General features: G+C 38.0%; 1 protein-coding gene across 2 annotated transcripts in view; it reads left to right on the top strand.

Annotated features, from left to right (window-relative positions):
• agap1 (ArfGAP with GTPase domain, ankyrin repeat and PH domain 1) overlaps positions 1–27,959 on the top strand; it is a 102,180-nt gene that overhangs the window by 58,012 nt on the left and 16,209 nt on the right. For both annotated transcript variants that reach the window (XM_084425361.1, XM_084425362.1), the window contains 3 exons: positions 13,953–14,107; positions 15,771–15,861; positions 16,084–16,306. In XM_084425361.1, the coding sequence (XP_084281487.1) occupies positions 13,953–14,107; positions 15,771–15,861; positions 16,084–16,306 (469 nt within the window). The remainder of the gene's footprint in view (positions 1–13,952; positions 14,108–15,770; positions 15,862–16,083; positions 16,307–27,959) is intronic.

Raw genomic sequence — 27,959 nt, 5'->3', positions numbered from 1 at the left:
TTTACTAATTAATTGCACAATTTGCTGTAATTAATTGCAATTAATTGCATTTCCCCCAAGCTTGTAATCATCAATATTTAAACTTAGAATCACCTAATTAAATTAAACACGGGGAAAAAAAGGAACAGAAAATAGCCCTATATTAAAATAATATTAAACATAAATATATCAATATATTATTATTTTGCAATAATCAATCAACATAATCAATTTAACTGATTTTTTTTTTTTTTTTTTTTTTTTTTTTTAAATAAAATATAGTCCTGCAAAGCTATTATTACCAGAGCATGTGATCAGAGCAGGTCATTTTACTATTGTTGCCCAGCATGACTATACCAGCTCAGCAAACAGAAGTCTACTACTGAGAAATTTCACTTGAGCAGACTTTGCTTTTCCAGTGCGTGATCAGTAAGCCTACATGATTGGAGCGTTTGGGTCGTTAAGGACAGAGCAGAACGCGCAGCGCAAACACGGAGCGGAACATTGAGCAGAGAGCGCCGACACACACACACACACACACACACACACACACGGAACGGAGACCGCGGCGCACACACAGAGCCTATTTTATTACAGTCTAAGCACGGAGCGGAAAAGACCCGCTCATGAAAGCTGCGCGAGAATGAAACGTGATCGCCGAACACGGAGGGACGGGACGGCCTTTTCAACAGCAGCCGCAACAGGAAATCATTAAAAAAAGTGCTGCGTTAATTGCGTTATTTTATTTTTTTAACGCGTTAAACATTTCAAATTAATCGCAAAGATTAACGCGTTAATTCCCCCTGCCCTAATTAAAATAGAAAACAGTTTTTGTAAGTCATCATAATATTTTACAATAGTACTGTTTTTACTGTTTTTGATCACATAAACACAGCCTTGGTGTGCGTAAATGCATGAAAAAGGTCACTGACAAAATGAGAATGTGCCCCACCAACTGCTTCTGTTAGTTTCAAACATGGCAGAGGATCATTTCCAACTGGAAATCAACTGAAAATCTCATAGTAAGGCCTAAATTACTATACTGAAATATACAGAATATTTATAAACAAAATTTGCATCAAAAGTGTGTAATACCAAACTTTTATTAACTTTTTAAAGAAGATTTGGATATTTAAATTAACCTAAAAAAAAGAAAGAAAGAAATTGCTAGATCACAATAGATTTATGAACCTCATGATACGCCTCGTTACATTTTCAAAATCTTATTGTGAATGTTTGTCTACACTTAATGCGAATGAGTTCTCAGTTTACTGTAAGTAGTTTATAACCTCTTGTCAGGGTGAGAATACAGTTCTGAAGTGTTATAAGGTCATCTGTGTGTGTGTGTGTGTGTGTGTGTGTGTGTGTGTGTGTGTGTGTGTGTGTGTGTGTGTGTGTGTGTGTGTGTGTGTGTGTGTGTGTGTGTGTGTGTGTGTGTGAGAGAGAGAGAGAGAGACAGTGAGCATGTAGGAATGATGGATGAGTGTGTGTCAGCTCAGAGAGTGTGTGATTAATTAGACTGGGCTTGTGTGGGTGGCCACGGCCTCTTGAGAGCAGAGGATCAGTGCTTGTTTAAAATGTTCCCAATCAACCCTTATTGATCCTTTCCCAAAGGGGCCCAATATATTGTCAGTGAGGGAAGAGTGTGTGTATATACATCCATGTGTCATGTGCTACAGTGCTATTTGCTTCAGAATTAAATGTATTCATTGTGTTTCTAACACTACTATATTACATATATTTATGCATTCAGATGCTCTCAACTAGGGGTTGTGACCCATAAATGGGCCACAGGTCTGTTCAGATTGTGGACAGAACAGAAAAACAATGTTAGGTCCAAATAACAAAATTATGCTGGTCTTCTAATTGTGCATAGGTAAAATGGCCAAAATAAATATGCATCAGACAGTATTTGAGTGCAAATTCAGGTGGTTGAAGCAATTAAAATTAGACATGCTACCATGAATTGGTTTCATGACAGGTTTCAAACTATGTAAATAAAAGGAAACAAAACTGGCAAGGATATAAACTAATTACAATGATAATTTGCAATGTGACCACAATGTGTTTTGTGCACTGATTGAGTATATTATAATTTATATTTTTATTATTAAATAAATTATTAAATTGCGTACACTACCACTCAAAAATTTGGGGTCTGCAGATTTTTTAAAAAGAAACAAATGAATTATATTCAGCAATGTTCAGCAGGATAAAGCCATTTATACTGTTACAAAAATTGTCAAATAAAATCAACTTTGTTTATCAAAGAATCACAGTTTCCACCAAAATCATTGCATTTTAAGTCCAACTGTTTCACCATTGTTAATAATAAGAAATGTTTCTTGAGCGCCAAAATCAGCATATTAGAATGATTTGTGAAGGATCATGTGACACTGAAGACTAGAGTAATGGCTGCTGAAAATTCACAGGAATAAATGTTTAAAAATATATTAAAATAGATAACAAATATTTTAAGTTGTAATAATATTTCAGAATTAATTAATTAATTTTCCTTAAATAAATATAGCCTTGGTGGGCATAAGAGACTTCTTACAAAAACATTATTAAAAATCTTGCCGACTCAAAATTTTTGAACAATATTGTCAATATGCACAATCATTTTTGTGCTTAAATCTTTTTTTTCTTTTTTTTTTTTTTATGTATTGGGTTGCCATTTGATGGCCAATGTAAAACCAGTTGTGAACCACTCATCTGATGCACCATGACTCTACCATGACCTTAGCATTTGAGAGTTTTGAGAGGCCATCTGTTCCACTTAATTCTCTCTATGGTGCCACCATGTGGTCATGGAAGAGTGGAATCATGGGAAATGAGGCCCCTGATAATCCTTAGATTGTAGTAAGCATATACATGACCATTGTTCCAAGATTATATTCAGTATTTTATGATAAATCTCTGAACCTTACATTTTATTTTGCAATTTATCCCATCTGGAATTCTGTAAAAAAAAAAAAAAAAACATTTATATTGATCAATCCATTTATTAGGAGTGATTATTATGATTGATACTTCAGTGTCTAATAAAAATAATTTCTATGTCTTCCTCTTCTGGGGTGGACCACATTTAAAATTAGCAAATTTAACATTCTGAGAGAGGATTCTGGATTTGTAAGTGTTGAAACAAAGAGATTTTTCTTGTAGTTTCTGACCTGTAGGGGTCTTCTGTGAGAAATGGGGTTGCATTAATGTACCTCACTCACCCCCTCTTTATTTCTTGCCATCACTATCTTTCTTTCACTCTTTACCCATTCTCCCTCCCCTTTTCCTTTTTCCTAACCCTGGAGAGCCACTTTGTCTTGCCCTGATTCACGTTTTTTGAAAAGGTTGAACGTTGTCAGATGCCGCCCGGGCCTCTTCCCCAGCCCCCATTCGTCAGGCAGGCACTTAAGTGAAATATTATAAATAATCTACAGTATTGAAATCTTTTATCAGCTGTGTCACTTTCATTATTCAATAAGCGATTAGTAACAGTCTCCCAATTTAGCCATTAAGCACTTGTGCGTGGGGCCGGGGAGTGCTGTCACACCGCGGGCCTTCTGAGGGATAAGGCTGTCAGCTCCTCTGTTATTCATGAGCTCCACCAGCCAGGTACTGCGTCCATAGTGTTTTATATATCACACACTGTCACGGTCAGGTACTGCACTCAGTGTGTCTTATAGGACACGCACACACAAGCCGCGTTTCCATCACCCTTCAAATTGCGCAAATTGAAATTGCGAATTGAAAATACTCCCAATGGGAACACAGTGGGTTTTCAGGCAATTCGAAAAAGGAATATTTCGCAAAACTGCAATGGAAATAGTTTTTGCGCATTTACAGGTCACCGGACGTAGATGGTGCGGTATGTTTTGACAGAGAACAAGACAGTTTTTTAATAAAATCCATAAAAGACTTATGGGAATACTGGATTCTAAACCACAAAGAAATGCCACAATCAAGACCTCGATATGAGGGAGAAACACCCAGAAACACCTCATACGTGGCCGCTCCCAAGTATAAGGGGCTTTCCTTGCCATTAAGGCTTGGATAACATGCCTACGTATCCTTCGATTAAAAATAATGGCTAGTGGGGTGGCTGGGATATATGGAAACCTACCAACATCCGTTGGAATTCTTTATGGAATGACTTATCGCGAGAGGGAAAAAAATACGTTTCAGTCACATAACATCGGTTAATGGAAACGATGTCATTTCGCAATAGTTTTTTATCGACATTTAGAAAATATCACAAAAGTTTTGCGCAAATCTGTAATGGAAACACAGCTATACTTGCGTGCACTCTGATGGCAAGATGCTACTTGAACAGTCTGTTTGGCTAACATCTCATGTGACACAAAACCAGCTAAAAACATGTTTGGTTCACATTTCACTCCAAAATCAATCATATATTACTGAAAGAAGATGAACCTTATTTTAGAACCATCAAGAATGTTTGCATTGTGACATTATTTGCATGTTAAATATTTTCCTTCTGAATTATCGTTATAATAATTTATTGAAAATGTTACTGTATTGTAAAAATCAGTCGTTTTTGTTGTACTTTATGCTTAAGGTAATACAGTTTAATACAATATATTAGTTTTGCATATAATACAATAAAAACAAAATTATTTCATTATTTACTCATCCTTGCGTCATTCCGGACTGCATGACTGCCTTTCTTCTATGAAACAACAACAAAAGAAGATATTTCTAATAATGATCTGATCATTATCTTCCATACAATTACACTTAATGAGGCTTGGAGTTTAAAAAAAATGCAAAATAACCACCAAATAATCATAAAATGTGTCTATATGATTCAAAAACTTGTCTTAACTCTCCTTGCAGAGCAAATCAAAATTATTTTATATTTAATGACCTGATTTAATGACTGACCTGGATTTTCAAAACCAGCCTGAATAATTTGTTCATGAAATTGGATTGATCCAGTTCTCAAGTTCAACACACTGCTGAAGTCTTCTGGTCACAGCAGTCACCAGCTTACTGTATTGGAGAAAATAAATGTGAATAATGACTTGTATTTGTATAGAGAAATGTAATTGAAAAGAGTTTGTAAAAATCACTATAACGTCTATGTTATAAAGACATCCTAAAGGTGTCTAAGCATCTTAGATGCTCGATGTGTTTCTGAACACACACAATCTTAAAGGTGCTGGTAGATGATGTCATAGGGTCTTTCTATCATTTTAGCTCACCTGCTCTTCTTCTTTCTCTGAAACAAAGTCTTCTCACACACATTCCTCTTTCCTCCCCCTACACACCCACACGAAGATCAATCCATCCCAGCATGCCGTGCATTTTTACACTCCTCGCATCCCCCCCACAGTGGGCCGCTGAAAGCTCACCACTCAAATGGCAAACTTGCTGCACGGACGATCACAGTTTATCAATTACCGCTGAGCTATAGGGCCCTAAGTGGCCCTTGTTAAGTAATTACTACGTTTGATGCGAGCAGGAGAATGCGAGAGCCTTTGAAACCGGATCAGGCAGACGGCGTGGGTTCTGCGCTGCACAGGGACAGCGGGAGGCTCATGAATGCCTTGATGGTCGCACAAAGAGAACGATACCTCAGGAAGGCGAGACGTTTTAAGAAACGGCCAGAAAGAGAAAGACATTCCAGAGGATGGCGTGGGCTCACAGGTGTCCTCAGCTGGAATCGGTCTGGCACGTGTTCGCGACGTTTAATTAAAGCATTCTGCAGGTGAACGGCTCTGCGCTATTACTCTCAGGAACAAAGTGAAGATGGTCTTATGGCTTCCTAATGGTATGGAAAAAAGGACCATTCGCCATCTCAAACTGAAAGTTGCTGTCTGTGATCAACAAAAGCCATTTTGAAGTGTCTTTTAAGACCTGCAAATGAGATAGAGACATGTTAAGAGCAGACATTCATGGAATTTATGTTATTAGAAGGCGAAGAATGGTTTGCGTGAAGGACCAAGCGTGGCACGTAGACAATAGGAGAGTCAATCTATCCTATACAGATTCTACAGAGTCTATTGTCTGGAAAATAGCTTGATACTGGGTACACGTTATTGTAGTTTTTGCTTCTGATGCTGTGCACTGGGAAGGGACTGGATGGGATAGTTTTTTTCCCCCAGGATTACTGTTGTGTAAAAATGTCCCCTTTGGCCTAAGGGGAAACGAGTGAGACTGCACTGAGCCGGAGTGACTTCAGGTCAGTTGTCAGCACAGCTGGGAAATGAACAGTTATTTAAAGAGTCGAGACTAGACCTGTGTTAATACAGACAGTGAACTGAAAATGAAATGACTTAAACAGCATTTTGCATAGCACAGTGATTTTAGTGTAATTTGTTTTCTTTAAGGGTGTTTCTTCTACTGACACACTTATGTCCCATGGGTTGAATTTTATTTATGAAAAATATCAGATTTCAGCTTTTTCATTGTTATGTGAAAGTCACAATAAACTTTTTTTTACCATGACTTTATCTTTTTTTTTTTAATGCTTTTTAGATTTTTGATTTGCCCTGGTCATAGATCCAATCTTAAAAACGAATATTCAATCTTCATAAAAAAAAAAAAAAAAAACATTTAAACAAAGGTTGAAATAAACAATTTTTTTTCAAAATGTCACAGTCGTGGCGTAATTTCCTCCACACTGAACTTGTTTATTAAAATAAACTCTACTTTACCAAGAAGATGACTTTGTCAGTAAAAATACTTAAAACTTGAGATGAAATGTGAACAAAGAAAAAGTAAATATTACATGTGAATCGAAGATTTTTGTGAATATTTCCAATCAGGCTATCATTTTGACACATTTTTTTACAAAACCATTGTTTGTGCAACAGAATGCTATTAAACCCAATACATAATTTGGTGTGGTGGAATTGCACAGTGGTGAGACATTAAGAACAATTTGAAAGAGAATCATGTGATATATTTGTATACTGTTGGACATTGTTTTTGGAGAAATGAAACACAGGGCCAAAAGTGCCATAGTTGACGAAACACCCTTTATTCCACAGTTATGAAATGCACAGATTGATCTTTATTTTTCATTTAGACACTTTGCATGATAACATGGACATAACCTGTTTTGTCTTGCAGTTTTCCACTCAAGCAGAGCATTATTATGCATTTTTTTAAACTAATGCAATGTGTTTTCATACCCAATGACTTCATTAGCTAACTTAAAATTTCTATGTCATTCTCATTTGAAGGAATATTTGCACTTTTGCCTGCTGACTGAAGGTCATCCTTTGTTTTCAACCCTGATTTTCTCTGTAAATTGTATTTCATTGCTTTGACATTTCCTGTTTATTTCCCAAATATCTTTTTGGCTGTTCCACTTTCTCCACTCCTATCATTTCCTTTTTCGTCTTTTTTTTTTCTTTCTCTCCGCTTATTCCTGTGCCTGCCGTCGGATGCAGCCAAACTTAGGGCATGGAAACTAATTCGCGTCAGTAGTCTTCGCAACATTTACAGCAGTGCCTCCAACGTTGAAGGTAACTAGCTCCAGAAAACAAAGTGAGGGGGAAGTCCGTGTACCCCTGTTTTTTAGACAAGCCCCTCACACATACGGTGAGACCCTGTGATTATGCTTTATCCTTCAGTCCTCCCCGATGTACTGTTAACCCCTGAAACACTCCCTGCACGGCACTTACGGTTCTTAGAGCATGTAACAATTGTAAAGGTATGCTTTGCTTCCGTGATCGTGTTTGTATGTGTTAAAAGTGTCGTGTTTGAGTTTGAATTATTTAGTGATGGTAAATTGGATGATGTAATTTGGTGATATTGAACACATTGTGGGAGGGCACATATAAGCTTTGGCTCCTCCTCTTTGCACGCCCCCTTTCCCACGACTCCACCCCTCCTCTGCTTTATTTATTTGTTCACATTTTTCCCTGGATGTGAATAACTCCTGTAATATTTGCCAGGTTATTAATGCTGGATGCTTGAAAGGAGAGGGGATAATATGGGAATTAATGACCTGTGTCACAAAGCAATACTGTGTGCTTTGACATTTCGCTCGGTTAATTTGTGTTTCCAAGCATTCGACTCTTCCACTGTACCCCCAAGCACTGCCGTCTGGGCCGTGTGGAGGTAACACCCCCACCCTAGCCTGCCTCATTTCTGTGCATGCTGCATCTTTTGCTCTCTGAGTTGATTGTGTGCCGTTTGTTGGTAAAGGTTGCCTGTGTCAGAGTTCACAAATTTCCTTGCCTCTGCAATATGCCTGAACATCAAACCACAAGAATAGAAAAGTGCATGAATGATTGGATACTTTCGGTCTAAATTGCACTGAAAGTAATTATCGTCATATTAGTAGCTTGTGGAATATGGAGATCAGTACCAGGCACCAGATGAATGATAGCTGCCCCATTTTGAAGTTTAAGGGCGAAATAGAGGGGAGGGGTGGCTGCCTGATGCCCTGTCATCGCAGTTTTTGTATTACACAATTGTTTTCTTATTAATTGTGTGCTAAGGGGAGGAGGCGGAGCCAATCTTCATATTTGCCTCTGAATATCATCTTTCTGCATTGTTGCTTTTCATAATTGTCAAATACCGCCCTCTCCCCAACAGCACTGCAATTTAATTAGGGTGAGAACATTGCTGCTGACCCCAGAGGGCCCGGTGCCTTTGAAGGGTGGGTCCAATCTAGGCTGGGATGCTCCAGTGATCCCACCAACCCCCAAACCTTGCAAATTTTAATAAAAAAAAAACCCTTAAAATGAATAAATAATAGGCCCAGACTCCCCAGCCACTTTTTGTTGATGTTTTGAGTTTGACTTTTGCTGTAAATGAGCAAATTATCTAATGTATGCTTGTTCTTTTGATCCAGAACAGGAAAGATCTCTTTCCTTCCCTTTTCTGAGTTTGGAGAGTGGAGAGATTTAAGCATTCCGTCTACCAAGCATGTCTTTCTGTAAGGGAGGAATTTGGGGATTTAAACACAAGGCTCTTTTAAAGCAGTGAGGGTGGCTCATGGCCCTGCGGGACCTTTAATATGACTTGTATGATAGGAGTTCAATTAGGCCTGTGATTGACTGAAGGAGAGGAAATGGTGTGACTGCACAGATTTCCCGCTGATTAAACTTGTGAAATGGCCTCACAGGGAGATGATTCGAAAAGCTGTCTTAGAACATAGTATAGCCAGAAGAGAAGCCTCATAGACAAATTGGTTTGAATGCTTATTTATGGAAAGTAATAGAGGTCGACCGATAGTGGATTTTACTGATACTGATATTTAGGTTTGACCATACGTGCTGATAACCGATTAATCAACCCGATATTTTTAAAATGGATACTGGATAAAAAAAAAAAACATAACACTCCAAGTAAACATACACTCCCAGTGCTGAACTGAAATGTGCTAAATGAAATAAATATCTAAATATGAATATATTAAAATAAGTTCTACAGAACGAATTCTACAGAAAATAATTTAAACATTAAAATATTACAGGTTTCTTTAGCTATAAGCAAGAAACATACGTAAATTTCATAGGTAACACGTTGCAAGTCCCATTTGTTAACAAGGATGTATTAGCTAGCTTTCATGAACTATACAATTGTATCTTGATCATTCATGTTAGTTCATAGTACATTAACTAAAACTCAATTTAAAATGTATTAGTAAATGTTGAAATTAACAAACTAACAATGGATAATACTACAACATTTATTAACTTTAATGCTAAAAATTTAATCTTATTGTGAAGTGTTACCATTTCATATAAATCCAAAGAGTCCGCTATGCTTAAAGAGGGCCATCTTTAAATATCTGCAAAGACCAGAGCATTAAAATTGCATAAATGTATATTACATGTATAGTCTCTCACTTTATTTGCTTCTAGATTAGAACACTTGATGATTATCTAATCAAAATAATATGTATTGTAGTGATAAAAAAATAATTGAATCGAATGCGTTTCTGATTTGTTTGTTTCTGTCGGCTACATGAACATATCAATGTTGAGAAAGCAATCACGTCACTAGCTTTAAATATGCAGCTTCGCCGGCTAACGAATGCATAAAAGTGACCAGCTGGATATAAACTAATGGAAATAGATGGTAACAATTGACATCAAACATTTGGGTGAGGTTTGCGTGTGTTTCTGTCACATTGTTTTAACCCTTGAGGTACTATTGTTAGTCCTCTCAGCCTCGACGGCAAACATACTGCTGTTCTTTCTCTGCTAATGCAGCATCTAGTCAACAAATCAATTACTTTATAATGATATGGCAATATGTACTGTAGTGTTCTGTATTCATATCGTTTCGCATACCGTGATCTGATAACGATAGTTCCACCAATCAACTATTGGTTATTGGTACCGATATATCGGTAAAACCGATATACAAACAAAATGACAACTGTTGCACCATTTTACCGTTTCTGTATTTTAAAATGAGCAGCACGTCAAAACAACGGAGCGGTTCGCGCCACAAGCACTCAGGGTCGTTTATGGTGATCTTTGGGCACTATATCCTCTGATACTTCTATCTAGAGCAAAACGTGCTTCATTCAAGCCTTTTTTGTTTCATGTGCGTTGCTTCTCTCTCCTGCTGAAGACGCTACAGCGCTACAAGAGCTTCAGATAACACGGTTATTTTAACAACAGTAGAGAAACAGTGAACAACAATCTAGATTCATAAAACACTGCAGAAAATGCAGCAAATACAACTATTTTTATCTGTCATATACAGTGATGGGAATAACGGCGTTATAAATAAACGGCGTTACTAACGGCGTTATTTTTTTCAGTAACGAGTAATCAAACTAATTACTGCTTCCTCCATTACAACGCCGTTACCGTTACTGTCAATAAAAATGCGGCGTTACTATAGTTGAGCTCACTGAAGCGGTTTTCATCCGAGTAGGCTCTCTCTCAGCCATAGGAGCTGCAAAGTTTTTTTTCTCTGGTGTGTGAGCGCCGGACTGGACAAAAGCGAGGCGAATGTCGCGAGAGCGCTCGACCGTGCGCGAGAGAGACCGAGTGTGTCTGAGAACGCGTTTGACAGTGCGCGGCAGAGACCGAATGTGTCCGAGAACGCGCTCGATAGTGCGCGAGAGAGACCGAGTGTGACCGAGAACGCGTTTGACAGTGCGCGGCAGAGACCGAATGTGTCCGAGAACGCGCTCGACATTGCGCGAGAGAGACCGAATGTGTCCGAGAACGCGCTCGACAGTGCGCGAGAGAGACCGAATGTGTCTGAGCATAAATACTTTATTTATAAATAAATTACACATTTCAGCATTAGAATAATATATGTAGCATATTGGTATCATATGCAATGTTTTAATTAGTTTATATAACATAAACTCCAAAATAACCTGCAGGGAACGTTCAAACATATTTGTTTGGCGGTTGTGAACACGTGCGGCAAACATGACTAGAATTTGGCTAAAATAAATAACCTCTGATGATGACGTTCTCTGTAGGTTATAAAAATAAACCCACAAAAGATTAGATTGTATTATTATTATTTATGTACATACATTGTTCAGTATTATATTGAGAGCACTTTTTGTTAAACTTACTATTGTGAGGAAGAAAAAACTAACTAAAACTAAAAGCTATACAGAATGTCTACCAGTTGTAAAGGTGTGTGAGTTTTATTTTAATTATATGCGTATGTGTATGAATATTTTTATAAGGCTACTATTTATTTATTTTTGGTACATTTCTTAAGAAGCATGATTTATTTTTAGACTTATTTGTTGGCCAGTTGTGGCCTGTGCAATAAATATTAAAAGTTCCAAACCATCTATTATTTTGTTGTTCCACTATAGTAATGATAATATTTTAATATTTAAGTTAATAGGTGTCTCTCACATTGTCCCACAGCAACATTAAAATAGTGTAGATTAGTGTACAATGTTTAATAATAATAAGATGTTCTATTTAGTGTCCATTTCATTCATTTAACATTTCACATTGGGGGTATCCAAGAAATTTCTTGTATTTAAACTTTTTTTTAAGTAACGTAATAGTTACTTTCGCTAGTAATTAGTTACTTTTGTAATGATGTAATTCAGTTACTAACGCAGTTACTTTTTGTGAGAAGTAACTAGTAACTATAACTAATTACTTTTTTTAAGTAACGTTCCCAACACTGGTCATATATGACAGATCCAGTTTTTTGGAAAGACTTTTTTTTTTCATCTATATTATGCATTATTATGTTATGAGCATTTCAGAATAAATTCTATTATAATTGGAAAAATTATTTATAGACAGCTAAAACCTTGAAATAACTAGTTAAATTTGTTTTCTGTTCATGATGAGGGCATTTTGATTATGTACTTTGTTTGTTTATAGTAGATACTTATTTTAAGAAAATAAAAAAAAAGTCCAGACTTGAAGAGGAAAACCCTGAACCCCCACACAGTAGCTTCTTAGAAACCACTGCTTCGACTCTGAGGCCCAACATTTTGACTGTTTAGGTTTTTGTTGTTTTTTTACAAAGTACTACTGCTGCCCAGATGGAAATTTATCCAAAGAAGTATTGTCCGGACCTCTGCTGGGAAGGAAATATGGAGACCGGACCTCTTGGAACTTTAATTGAATATCCCTGATAGAGCATTTAAAGAAGCAGATACCTGCAGCCCACCTCAACATAAACAGAATATTATCTATTGGTGTGGACACGAATATAACATGCCTTTATCATTATTTCCTGTCTTTTGTTGTTCTCATTTTTGTGCGTATCGTCTCCTTAATTTGAGCTACATGCACACAGTCCCTTGTCACTGATGATACTTTCATCTTCAGACAGGAAGAGGCTATATAAGCTTTCTTTCTTTCAAAGATACAATGTTTTGTTAGTGACTCCAACTGAATCCCAACATTAGCCAATCAGTTGTTCTTGTGTAAAAAGCATCATGAGTTCATGAGTATGCCATCTGAGGCTGAAATGAGTTTTGTCTGTCAGGGATACCAGCCATCCGTGAGGGATTAGATTGTTCGTTGTATTCTAGAATACAGAGTTTCCAGGTTGTTTCCTGTTCTCATTGGCCTGCAGATGCTATGGAGTGCATGGGTCTTTCCACTTCAAATGGCATTTTGGCCTTAGGGATGCCTCTGTGTTTGTGTGTGTGTGTGTGTGTGTGTGTGTGTGGAGGGGTATTACTTCCCTGATTACTTCTTCATTATGTAATTGCCCACTCCAGAGTAAATTATAAACAGAATGTGTAAAGTGTGTGATCTCTTACTGGCTCAGATCGTGTTTCGGGGGGGCGGGGGTGGTGGTCCCCTTTGATTGTGACACACCAACACATCTCATCAATGCAGGTTCTCTGTTCAAGCCATCTGCTTGCCCCTTCCATTGCTGTCCCATCTGATCACCCAGTCAATGGCCTTTTGTTCCTAACACTTTCCAAATGTTGACCCTCAGTGCCGCTAAATAACCTCCCTCCATTTCTCTGTACTCAAACTCTTGAGATAAACTCCTGAAAAGGGGGCTCTCACTCTATCTTTCTCACTCACTCACTCACTCACTCACTCACTCTCACACACACAGATTTTCCTAATTGTCTCGTGATTGGCCCATTAACCTAACCAGGGCCCTGGATAGCAGATCCATATGTCACTTTGCCTAGGGAGTGTTGTGGACAGGACCAGCAGCACGGTTGGAAAGATCGTGATGCTGGTCTGGTCTGGTCTGTAATTAGTGGCATATCCTGACCAGGGTCGCAGGGCAAGCCCTCCAGGTCAGGGGTTGTAGAGTGTGTCCTGCAGCTAACAGGTGCTCCACAGGGGCGAGAATCCTTCCTGGTGACTTTTATCCCAGAACAGTACAACCAAAGTGTTTGAGTTAAGCATTCATATAAGCTGCACTCAGAAAACAAACACAAAGTTTCTTTAAAACAAAACAAAAATGACAAAATTACATGCATCACTTTAATAAACATCCTGTTTCTCTGCTGTTGTAGCTGTTGATTAGTAATCATCCTGACTGTTTTCTCCCATCTGGTCTAGAACAAGAGGACAACTTTGAGTTCATCATTGTTTCTCTGACGGGACAGACTTGGAATTTTGAGGCAACATCCTATGAGGAGCGGGACGCATGGGTTCAGGCCATTGAGAGTCAGATCCTGGCGAGCTTGCAGTCCTGCGAGAGCAGCAAACAGAAGGTAGAAAACAGATTCAAAGCTCTAAAACAGTGTGTTTCACTTGAATACACCAGTTCAATGAGGGGAGTGTTTTCAATTTCTGAATAAAAATAGAATTTTAATTAATTGGGGGCATAAAGTAAGCCTCATTACATAATTAGATTTTTAAAAAGTATAAAAAAAAATTATATAAAAAAAGCCTCACTGCTTCTTAATAAAAAAACACCTGTTTTCCAACAAAGTAATGTGATTCAACCAACGTGCAGAGTACTGAATTGTAAAAAAAGAAGAAAAGAAAGAAAACAACTCAACATACAGCCATTATTTTTCAAAATAGCTGGCAACAAAAGTGAGCACACCCTAAGTGATAATAGCTGTACGTTGTTTAACCATGCAAAGCCACATTTCCTATTCATCATTTTCATGTTTTGTCTGCTTGACAGGACCATACAAATTTGTGTATCTTGTATTAGAGCAGTTAAAATTTGTGCTTTGAGTACAATTCTCTCATACTGACCACTGGATGTTCAACATGGCACCTCATGGCAAAGAACTCTAAGGATTTGAGAATTAGAATTGTTGCTCTCCACAAAGTTGACCTAGGCTATAAGAAGATTGGTAACAACCTGAAACTTAACAGTACAGGCCAGGGTCATACAGAGGTTTTCCAAGACGGGTTCCACTCGGAACAAGCCTCGCAAGGGTCAAGAGTCCTCGTACTGTGCGTAAGGTACAAAAGCTGGCTTCAAAAAACAGACGCATGAGTGCTGCCAGCATTGCTTTAGAGGTTGCAGAAGCGGAAGGTCATCCAGCAGCTCCGTGATGTCATTATGGTGGAGTGGAAGAGGATCCCAGCAACAACCTGTGCAGTTCTGGTGAATTCCATGCCTAGTAGGATTAAGGCAGTGCTAGATAACAATGGTGCTCACACAAAATATTGACACTTTGGACAGATTTAGACATGTTCACTTAGGGTGTACTCACTTTTGTTGCCAGCTGTTTTGACAATAATGGCTATTTTTATCTTTTTTCTTTTCTTTTTTTTTTTCATAGATCCCCTATAACCATCTTGGACCCCGGTTTAAAAACCCCATATTTAAATGATTGTAGTCAATGTTATTGGCTTGACGTCCTTTCTTGTCAAAGAGTTTTGTTTTATCAAGTGCATAAGATAATTAAAATTGCCCCACCTTCTTGTTACATGGAGATATATATTTATATATATATATATATAAAACAAAACTCTTTGACATAATATATAATATATATATGTATGTGTGTATATAGTGTGTGTGTGTGTGTGTGTGTGTGTGTGTGTGTGTGTGTGTATATATTTATATTACACATTCATGCCCATGTTTAGAAATTGTAATTACTTTCATTCTAATATTACCCTCCTGCAGTATTACATGCCAGTTTCATAGCTACAATTTTAACTCTCAACCCACTGTGTGTTTATGCCTCAGGCCAGGGCAAATTGCATTTCCCTGGACCTTCTATAGAGTGCCTCTATTCTTTTTATTTAGCTCCGCTTGTTTCCCCGCTTTGGAATCTCATTTCAGCATAAAATGCTGGGTGTTTGCAATGTTGCTGTGTAGTCAGAATTGTCTAATTATGCTTTATAATATGCTTCATGAGAGTCATTACCTTTGAAACAAACTTTAACTTACTTATGTGCCCATAGTCTCGTCTGAGCAGCCAATCAGAGGCCATCGCACTGCAGTCTGTCAGGAACATGAGAGGAAACACACGCTGTGTGGATTGTGAAGCTCAGAGTGAGTTTTGACCTGAATAAATTTGTTATAATCTGAGATCTGTGTTTACATTTCGTATTATGTACTGATCATTATATATTGGTCTGGCTAAATGATGCAACAAACAGAATGATCCTTCTATATGGACAAATTAGGGTTATATGCATATATACATGGTTATGCCATATATATAAACTTATGGACTGTTTCATTTTTTCTGTCTGTCTTTTTGGGCTTTTTCAGATCCTGATTGGGCCAGTCTGAACCTAGGGGCTTTGATCTGTATAGAATGTTCAGGCATTCATCGGAACCTGGGTACTCACCTGTCCCGTGTTCGCTCTTTGGACCTGGACGAGTGGCCCCTGGAGCTCATCAAGGTCATGTCTGCCATCGGCAATGAGCTGGCTAATAGTGTGTGGGAGGCCAATGCTCAAGGACGCCTAAAGCCTGCTCCTGATGCCAGCAGGTACGCATTTGCATTATTTCCTCTTTCTATCTGTGTGAGCTTTTCACATAACCAATCATTTCACTTTGTGGGTGTAATATCTATCATTATTTCCACTTAATGTAAACAAGGTGCTGATTATATTTTCCTACTTTATAGTATACAACATTTTTTACAGCAACGGAGTAGTATTCAAAAAACGGTACTCAAAAAGTACACGGATAACCTTCTACTTCCACCGAGATTCTGCAGTGCGCATTCGATGGAAACTTTAATATCTCATGGTTATCCCATTAATAACCAGTGGTGGTGAAGCTATGCAACTGACGCCGTAGGTCACATGACCGTGACAATCTGCCTTTATAGCATATGTGTGTGGAGTTCTGTGGAAGAACCTAAAATCAGATTTTTCCTTTTCCTTGCTCTTCCATCTTTAGCAGCGTAATTATCGGCAGAGAGGCTTTAGTCCCACCAGCCATCATAACAAATTAGTGCTGACTGCTGGCCGCCAAAATATCGACTTCCCATTCCACGCCGGCCTCATTAGTCACCTGAAGCACCTTTTAATTACTCCCCTCCTCTCTGAAAATCTTTCGATATGGATCCGCCATTTTCTGCCGTCCGTTGTCGATGTGCTAATGCGATTATAGTTCCTCATGTAGCTGTTTATTTATGTATGTTGAAGGCATGTGGCCCCCTGAGTGGGAAGAGGAGATTAAAGAGAGGGTCAATATTATCTCAATTAACCTCAGTCACTGGACACAGTCATCTCTCTACTCACCCTCAATACTCCTGCTGAAATAGACAGTGTGTAATCAAGTGTGATTCCCTCATGTGTTTGACTGGACCTGGCTTTTACTTAGTGACACTGAAAGTTGATGTGAAATATATTTGTAGGCTAAGCTGACCAGATTCATCTGAAGTAAAAACATGCATTTTACTGTACATCAAGAATATTAAGAATATAGTAGTTGACAAGGTCCTTGTTTTTTTGTTACCTGAGATAATCCTGTAATCCAATTTATTTACTTGAAATAGCCTGCTAAATAATTTCTTAAGAATAACTTCATCTTAAAATCATCTTAAAAAAAATTACTTCAAAATCTTTGACGCGTTAAAATAATAGCACAAATAAATTACTGAAGCATCTGATATTGCCTCATTAACGTAATTCACATCACGCATTCAGATTATTTTAGAAGTCGGGAGTTTATCACACAGAGCATCTACAATGGTACGAGCATATGTGGAAATTTCTATTCTAACCCTTTAACCCGATTTTGCTTCTCTGTTTGCAATCAGATCATTTAAATTCGTTAAACTCCGGGAAAGTTTTCAGTCCAGTGATCCAGTAAGCGAATTCTTTCAAGCAATTGGTCCAAAACAGTGCTAATGTAAAGAAAATCAGGCTGATTACATCAGCGATGGCAGAGAGAGTAGAGACTTGCGTTGCGTTTTCAGTGAATTATTCAGTGTGTTTCGCTTTAAAACACGAGCTCTGTCATATTCTGTGATTGCTGTATGCTTAATTTCACGATAAGTGTGCAATTAATCGCGATTAAAACATTATTCTTTTGACAGCCCTGGTCCCACTTTATATTAAAGGTTTTTGACTTTTAGTATACATGTATTAACCCTAACCCTATTAACTAACCTTTAAAAAACGTAATTAAACAGTAATTCAAAACGTCAAAACGTAAATAAACAGAATTATTTTTTTTTTTTAAGTAATAAGTACTTAAAAATAGTAAGTATAGTAATAAGTAACTCAGGGTCCCCGCGGCAGAGATGGGACCAAGTCACACATGTGCAAGTCTCAAGTAAGTCTCAAGTCTTAACCTTCAAGTCTCAAGTAAGTCTCAAGTATTTTTTTCTTGGGCAAGTCAAGTCAAGTCAAGTCACAGGCTATGTCAAGTCAAGTCAAGTCAAGTCACAGGCTATGTCAAGTCAAGTCAAGTCAAGTCCTGTAGTAGGTCAAGTCAAGTCCAAGTCAAGTCACCTTATTATTATAATTTTACCTGCAGAATCTGATCTTAATAAAGTGAAAAGACAAGAAATAAGTAATTGTCAGTAAATTACAATAATTTGGATTTGCATTGTAAATACTCATGTTCAGTAAAATACATCATGGGATCAAACAAAATTGTAACTTCATAAAATTATTTATTTTTCACTTCTGCCAACAGTGTTTGAAATGTTTTAAATTTTCAACATTGAGTCCATAAAACAAATAACAGCTTAACATCTAACAGACTCCTCTCTGAACACCTCTCTCTCTCTCTCTCTCTCCCTCTCTCAAACACAGCTTAGGCTACATACAACATTAAAGGGGTGGTTTACTGCCTTTTTTCTTTGCTTGATTGTGTTTATGGGCTGCAATATAACATGTCTTCGTGTTTCGTTTGTTAAAAAACACCTTATTTTTCATAAATTTCACCTTTATTGTAAGCCGCTTCCTCCTCTGTCATTTGAACGACCGGTTGACTTCCTTAGTCTATGAAACCACTCCCTCAGAAAGAGGCAATGAGCTCAGATTGGTTAGTTCGGCCGGTGTGTTGTAATTGGCTAAACTGCGTCCGTAATCTTCACGCCCATTACCTTTACGGGCGACAGTTGCATGTGCTCCGGACCCGGTCAAATGTAATGGTGTCAATATTGCCTCATCAGTTTGAGCCAGAATCAGACCCAGAGAGCGGTGATGAAGAGAGTCAAGCAGAACCTCCGCAAACACGGCTCTTACTAAACGTTTCTGAATGGTAATTTTTTTTTATTATTATTATTTTCTCAAAGAATTTCCATACGCTGTTACTTGAAAATGCTACTGTTTGTTAGCTTTTGAGATACGGTTTCCCCCTGATTAAACATTTAATATAACTGAATACATGACTGAGTAATACCGTTTTTTAAAGATATTGTTTTATTGATAGAATGAACAACCGTTTAACTATTCACAAAACTTACCGGTAGTTTACTCAGTTTGTCGTTTTCTTTAGGTGTAACGTTACATGTGATAACAGCAGCTGAAGTTTGCTGTTGCGATAATTTTTTGAAGTTTGCACACGTTTCTTATACACACAAAATAACATCGAACTAACTAGCTACTATAACCAAACAGCTTTGGCATTGGTTTGCGTTCTTGATCAAATAAAAAAATTATGTCATAAAGTATACATGGAAAATACGTTTACAAAATTTGTACATATTACAAATTCGGATCCAAAATGTTTGTATGCATCTGTCATATACTAAAGCCAGCGCTGGCATTTTTTTTACATCCTTGATAAAACTAAAACATTACGTCTTAAATTATACAGGCAAATACATTTAAAATGATTAAATCTTACTTGCAGGTTGTGGCCCAACAACTGCTGCCTCTGGTTTTATAGCTGTAACTGCTTCATGTTGGAGTAATAGTTTCTTGTTGAATCCGACATTGAACTCGTGTAGATTCTGGAAGCTGTCTTCCGTAAAATGCGTAGCACAGAGAGCTAAACTACGATTGTAATTGTCAGGAACATAATCAAACTTAAATTTTAACCATTGTTGACGAACTACAGCGTCTGTAGGAAGCCTGAACACAGAACCTGACAGCTACAGCTCTCCACTATAACTCCTCCTCTTCGACAGCAGAACATGTTCCGGAGGGAGGGTTGATGTAAATGTATGGGTTAGTTACGTATAAAACCCGGGAAGTATCTCGTTGTAGTCCCATTCGAGTCGTTTTTGTAGGCATTAAACTTCCTGATTTTTAAAAGACAATATCTCCGCTTACGTTGAACTTTCAGCGCAGCAACTTTGCAGATACTGTTCATGCACCAACAGCAACATTACACAGTTTTTAAAATGAAAAAAGTGAAATAGCAATCAACCACCCCTTTAAACTTTGTTACATTTCTCCTCTCTCTCTCTCTCTCTCTCTCACACACACACACACACACACACACACACACACACACACACACACACACACACACACACACACACTCAATCTCGCTCTCTCTCACTCACACACTCTCACTCTCTCTCACTCACACACTCTCACTCACACACTCTCTCTCTCTCTCTCTCTCTCTCACTCTCACACACACACTCTCACTCACACACTCTCTCTCTCTCTCACACACACACACACTCACTCTTGCTCTCTCTCACTCACACACTCTCACTCTCTCTCACTCACACACTCTCACTCACACACACACTCTCTCTCTCTCTCTCTCTCTCTCTCTCTCTCTCTCTCTCTCTCTCTCTCTCTCTCTCTCTCTCTCTCTCACTCTCTCACTCTCACACTCTCTCTCACACACACATACACGCGTTTTTTTTTTTTTTTTTACGGCCTGCTTAAGCCTCTGTTATACTCCAGTTTGGACGCGTACACAACAGCTGCGCACAGCTCGGACGCGGACTACTTGTATTTATACTTTCTGCCGAGGTCTGCTCGGTGAACGCGCTCAACGCGCTCATGCGCAGTAGATCAGCTTGCGCTGTTTAAGCCTAGTGACTGCGCGTACTTGACAGCGCAGTCATAAAAAATGGGAGGCACACGGATGTCCGCAAGGAGCCTGATTAACACTCAAGTCATTCAAGTCATCGTGTCTCAAGTCAAGTCAAGTCCCGAGTCTTTAACTTCCAAGTCCGAGTCAAGTCTCAAGTATTTTATTTTTTGTCAAGTCAAGTCACAAGTCATAAAAACAGCGACTCGAGTCGACTCGAGTCCAAGTCACCAAGTCACAAGTCCCCATGTCTGCCCCGCGGATCCTTAAAAAGTCTTAAAAGGTCTTAAATTTGATTTTTTAAAATGTCTTATTTTTACTTGTGAAAGGTCTTAAATTTTAGATGACACTTTGACTTAGACTTATCTAAATGCTTTCGAAATTAAAACGATCTAATTAGCGTAGGCCTACGTATTTTTTTATTTTTATTCTATCTTGGTGGATTTGCTTGTTCACGTGACAATTCGCGTCACTTACGGCAGTATATTAGCCTACGTCTGTCTCCTGCACGCGAGAGGAGAGAAGAAAACGAGTAAATGTAAGTTCATTCTTTATGTGCTTTGGAGTGTGCGATATTGTCTATGAACTATGATGATATTGTAATCATTGTTTTAACTATGTACGAGGCACTGCGAGTGCGAGCTGACATCGCGTTTCTCTCATGCTTGCTTTCACTGCGTGATGTGTCAGTGCAGTTATAGATGTCCCCAAATGAGTTTTTGTCTTATATTTATATCATATTATGTTGTTATATTAGAATATCACATGAGCAAGAGTGCCGTTTTCCATTGCACAATTGCAAATGTGCTATTTATTTTATACAACAGTTAGATTAACAATAAAGTTAACATTGTGAGTTACTTTTTGGACACAATATTGTCAATTTTCACTTTATATCGCCGACGAGAATTTCATAATGAAGCCGTGGTCCAACAGACAGCGATGAATTTTTTTTTTTTTACTGAAACCCGCGTTTTGAACAAATCATTTTAACGATTCAATGAACAATCACTTGTTTTTTTTTAATGAATCAGCCGTTTGAACAAATCGGTTGAATAAATTATTCCAACAACTCGCTTATTAAGACAGTGACTTGCCGCCACCTACTGGTGGTTTCAGTTTCATATTTAAAGTATCCTTTAATTAAAACGTTAAAATTATAAATCATTTCATATTTAAATATTGAATAACTTTATTTATGCAATTGTAAATGAAGTGTAAATATAGTAGGCTAATGCCAGTTTTGATGCCACTTCTGTGTCACCTCTGCACTGCAAGGATGGATTTTAATTTAATGATTTATTTTGACATTGGTACTGTGTTATTCTAATATAATTTAATTTGAATGTTAGAATTTGACATAAAAGGTGATGCATACCTCTAAATACGTTTAGAAACAATGTCCATATATAGGTGAAAATGCCCCTGGAAATCAATTTAAGGTGGCAAATATTGCCCCTTAATTTCTGTCACTACTGTGAACTGACCACTGCATAGAATATAAAAAATATGAATATCTTCATGAGTCTTCTGTCAACAACAGGCCTAAACCAGCCAGGGTACCAGTACGAAAACAAAATCAGTAAAATATCATCTAATTATTATCAACAAAACTTTGAAAATATCTAGACATATTTTTGACAATATTGCGCACCCCTAATGTACGGTATTAATTTTGATTTCTTCAGGTCTTAAAAAGGTCTTAAAAAGGTCTTAAAAAGCCTTAAATTTGACTTTAAAAATTGTGCAGATACCCTGTAACTTTATATTACTAGTTTAGTGACAACACAATGTTTACATGGTACAATGACTGGTATGCTACCGTTTTTATTATTGCTTTCGCAATTTCAATTCAATTCTTGTGATTTGATTCTGATCTTGATTCAATATCGATTCCTTTGGATAAATTTTAGGTACAGTTGATACATGTTAATTTTTCTCAACAAAAAAATAATAACTCACCTAATGCTGTAAACATACAGAGTCCTGTCAGCTGGTATTATTATCAAAGGTTATATAACATCTCAAAATAAATGTAATGCGTTTTTTTATAATAACAATATTATAATGTTTTAATGATACAGGTAAAAATAGAATCAATATGTAATATAGTTCTCATATTTAGCAAAATACTCCTCTCTATAGCAATTTTTTAAGTCCGACTAACGTGCTATAGTCATTAAATGGCTTTCCTGAGGTAACGTTAAATGTACCGTTACGTGACATATTGTTCTCCAGCTGTTTTATGGACCTCTTTCCGTGGTTGAAAAACACTGATCGAATGATTTTATTTCATTTCGGCAAGTTGAACTGTATCTTTCAAATTACCTATTGATCATTTGTGTTTATTTAGCCTACTATTAACTAGTAGTACAGAGTAACAGATGATCGGTTCACGCGCCGCTTGAACTCTGTCAGAGATCTGTCACGTCACATTTACAAGCGCCAAAACGGTGTTTATTGTTTGAATTTCGTAATTAAATTGACATAATCTGAGAGCTGAGAATTTGTTTCATTGCAATAGTAACCTTCTCTGTCTTGTCTGTCAGTGTCCGCTCTGCTTCAATTTTTCTCTGCGTGAGAAAATGGATGTGTGGCTTGAGAGCGTGTAAAAAGTGACAATAGCGTCAGTCTCACGGTGAATTCGTGAGAGTTGGCAGCCCTGCGGATTCAGTTTGTAAATGTTTGTAAGACTGTAGGTTGTTTTTTGGCGGGTGTGCTTGTGCTGCCGCGGCCTTGTTCATTTGCCATGTTGTTTGTGTATCTCTATGGCAAACACGCGGGGAGAGGGCTGAGCCCGTTCGGAACTACTGGAGCCCACAGGGAAGCGTCGGCGGATGTTAAAGAGAAAAGCGATTTTCATTCAAACAAATCGACGTAAACTACACATTCGAGTTAATCGATAAAATCGATTTATCGCCCAGCCCTACCGGTGCCATGCATGCACCAACATAAATTTCTAAACTACACATCTGCACAAACTACACTTGCTCAGCATAATTATGTTCACTGTTTTGCTTTAGTAACAGTTGCATGTTAAATCTAAAAGGGGAGTCTATTAGACTGTGGCTGTCATAAGCTATCAAATGCGGCTTTGCCGAGCTCAACAGCTCTGTCCGAGCTGCGATATAAACTAAACGCTATTGGCTATTTCAAAAAGGGGTGGGGCTTTTCGATATGTCCCGCCCTGTTTTCCTGTTTCAGTGGATATTACGTCAACACATTGAATAATGCTGCGCGTTCAAAGCACTTCAGTGGATCTTTAAGTGTCTTTAACTACTATGTACTAATTGCACTTATTGTGTACAAACATGTTTTTACATTGTACTTATATTATTATAATTACCTGCATGTAATTATATCTGTTATAATTTCTGTATTTACAGCTATAATTACACTGTTGACTCTACCCACCCTGAAACCTACACATACCACTTAACCTGTCCCTAACCTTATACCCGTATCCCTCCTCAATAGCAGCACAAGTGTTTTGCAATCCATTAACAAAATAAGTACATTGTAGTTAATTTTTGTGCAAATACATAGTAGTTAAAGACACCTAATATAAAGTGTAATTTATGAAAAGTACTATTATTATTTGATTATTTTTTATTTTATATTTATTCTTTATATATGTATTATATAATTAAAATGAAAAAAAAAATTGCCTTTTAATTGAATTCAGAATTGCATTTCTATCAGAATTTTACAAACTTCAGGTCCTTCATGAAATTCCAGGGGTTAATGAAGCCTGGTTGGGAAACCCGTTAAAAGCCATAAAAAGCCATAAAACCGCTGAGAATCTTGTAGAATTTGACTTACATTTTAAAGACTACTTGGCCACCCCGTGATTGTGTGTGCATGTGATTTTGTCAGTGCTCTGTTGCGTGTAATTTGCTACCTTCCCATCCTTTACTGGACGTTTGAATTGATTTAGCTTGTAACCTCCAAATGGATTCAATCTGATTGGAAAATGCACCGTTGACTGTAGTGAGTGTGTCAAATCTAAAAACCGACTATAGTCTAATGTATACTCCATACTTGGAAAATTAAGTTCTGTTGATATGATTTGCATTTGATGTGTGTGAAGTTCATGGTTTTCCTGATTAGCGTGTCTCAGTCTTGAGACATTTTTGAAGCGTTCATACATTTGAAGCGCTGTCTTGTCGCTAAATGCTGATACTCAGCAAGCTTGTGTCCTGGTGAACAGCTCAGGCATTGGTGTGTGCGCACTGCATCCAGGATTGGTGGCTGATAAATGAAAACCCTCCCTCGTGGTCTCTCAAGTGAGTAATAGAGCTCGAAATTTCATTTTGCAAGCGACTGATTTAATGATCCAAAGGGTAATTAATGGGCTGATTATCTTAATGTTAAATATGGCCAGCAGCAATTAGACTGACCTCCCGCCTGTCAAGGTCTGGGCTACTCTCGTCTTTCAATTAGGGGCCTGTTTGGGGGGTGTGAGCTGGAGGTAAGGGGGAAGAGACGTGTTGTCTTCCATACCTCTTTCTCCACATGCATCATTCCTCGTTCTCCAGGCTGGAATTATGTTTTAGAGTGATCACACCCAGACAGCCCACCTGGATCCGACTAGAGAAATAGTATGCCGTTTTCAGCCTCTCTCTTTTTTCCTTTTTCTTCTTGACCCACCTATTTCTATAAGGTTTTGTTTAGCATTTAGCCTCAGCAACCTCTGCCTCTTCTTCCAGCCTTCACTGTTAATCATCTTTTAAGAGAATGTCACGAGTTGAATTAATGGTGCTGTATGTTAGCTGTTCTAAAACTATACTTGCTGATTTGGACACGCCCCCCTCTTTCTAAAACCCCGCCCTACAAGAATACTATTGCATTTTAAGCAGTGTTTAACCACAGCGTCTGTCTTGAGGAAATTAGGAAAATCAAAAAATGGTCAAGCAACCTCCTTTGGACCACTTGAGATAAACTGACCCTAATGCCTAAAACTGTTTGTAGCATTTACAATTTATTTGACTTTTTAGTCGTTTAGCTTTAATTCATTCGACCAAAACAATGTAGAATTTTAATGTTGTCCATTTATTGGTTATTGGATTTAGGGCAAACATTAAAACCTTTTTTTTTTTTTTTTTTTTTTATCTGTTTAAAAATCCTTTTTTGTAGTTTATTGATCCTAGGACTGTTATAATTCAGGACACTTAAATCAGTGATATCTGTCACTTAATAGGGCTATTATTGAGCCATTAAAACATGTTCTCTGTATTTAGCTGTTTGCTTTAAAGCAAAGGGAAAGTTTCTTCCTGTTGCCTCATGGGCTGCTTGGCCGTTATGTGCGATTGAGCCCGAGAGAACCTCTAAATATACCCATTAACCTTTTACTGCCTGGGATAAATTCACACCTTCTCTGCCTCCAAAACTCTATGAGGTCGCTCAAAGACACCGCTATGGGCTTATTTTTGGGATTGTTTGTGACCACACACACGCATTCACACACACTCCCTCATAGGCGATAGGTTTTGGCATGAGTGCTCTTTGTTGGCAGCCAGGCCATGTTGCAGTCTCATTTTTTTAATTAGTGTGGTGCTGCCATGGACACCAGAGCCCCCTCTCCCCTTCCTCACACACTAGGTGCCGGACTGTATTAGCGGGCCAGGCAGGGTAGGAATGACAGCTCTGCTAATTGCGCCTCGTGGTGACTTATTGGGAGGGTGGCGCTCGCTGGCATCTCACACTGCCAACCCTCAGCAACACTGTAACGTTTCGCAGCCTGTCACCAAGCGTGAATCTTAAAGTGTGAAATACATGCATTGTGTGCGTTTCACACACCCCTTTGTTCCAAGTGCATGTTAGTGATATACTTGTTTTCTCATGTTATCTGAGTGTAATCAATAGCAGAAAACACTATTTGATTTTTACTGATTATAGTGGAATGCTACAGAAATTCCGTTTTTTTGTAGGCCAAAACATGGAAACGATTATTTTAGCACTTCTGGTTCCATCGTCCTGAAGTCAATGTTTTTTTTTTAATTGGGTTTTTGGTTAAATGCCTGAAATAAGGTCTGTGGTGAACACAAGTTCAAGGTATTTGTCATATTTTTTCATCCTTTTGCTTGTCTTGAAAAAGGCGTTTTCTAACAAGTGAATGAGAGAGACTAAATAGGTCATTGGGTATATGAAACGTCATCACACTGATCAGGTAAACTCGTCTATACACTAGTTGTGTTTATAATCATGTTATTCTAACGCAGACTTTTTTTTGTGTTGCCTAAAGCTTAATAGTGGTGACTTTTATTTGTTTATAGCATACGTTTAGCTTTTTATTTCTGGTGAGTGTATTTAGGCTTAAAAATTCATGAAAGTTGTTTTCATTTGTGAAGATTATTATAATGAACCAAACGTGTCAGTGCTTATAAGCACCGTGCTTATTTTTTGGCAATAATAAAAATAAAAAAAGCAAAGATAAAGTCCAACACCATGATAACTGAGCTTTACCAACACAACTAAGACCTTAATGTAAAGCAAACCAGCTAACTTACTAACAAACTGACTCTCTTGTCTCTACCATGGCACAATCTGCATGATGATGGGTGGGTGAAGGTGGGTGTTGATTTGCAGACTGGGGTGTCTAACATCTGTTTTATGGAATCCAAGAAACTTCCATCAGACAGCTGAGATATTGAGCTCCACAAACCGCCTGACTCCCATAGCCACATGCGTCATCATGAGCAATGTCTGGCCTATAATAATTCAGCAGTAAGTGGCTAAAAAAGAGCCTCTTTATGGCCAGATATCGGTCTCTGAAAGGGCAGAGCTAACAGATTTCAAATTAGACCCGGCTCTTAATCTGGGCTGGGGTGCAGGTGTGCATCCCCAAAGCTGAAATCAGATTGGGCCCTGGGGACGGATGAGGGGGGTGATTTGGGGAGGCCTGCTGGGCTTCATTCTTCCTCCGATCCAGACGTAGACGGAGAGCGACGTACTATTAATGTCCCATGAGTTACTCGCATAATGTTACTCGTTGAACTTGATCTCTTTGTGGAAAAGGAAAGAAGAATAATCACATTTAAAATTTCAACATGTGCTGCGCACCTTCTTTCTGTCTGTACCTGTCCTTATCGTTTTCCTGTCAGTGCGGGCAGGCATTCAAGGAGGTCCATTTCTTCAGCATTAACTGGCTGATCCTGCATCGGTCAGCCTCTGACCTCTTC

Source organism: Rutilus rutilus (genome assembly GCF_951802725.1).
Source record: "Rutilus rutilus genome assembly, chromosome: 12".
NCBI classification, from domain to species: Eukaryota; Metazoa; Chordata; class Actinopteri; order Cypriniformes; family Leuciscidae; genus Rutilus; species Rutilus rutilus.
This window is presented reverse-complemented; position numbering and strand designations above follow the sequence as displayed.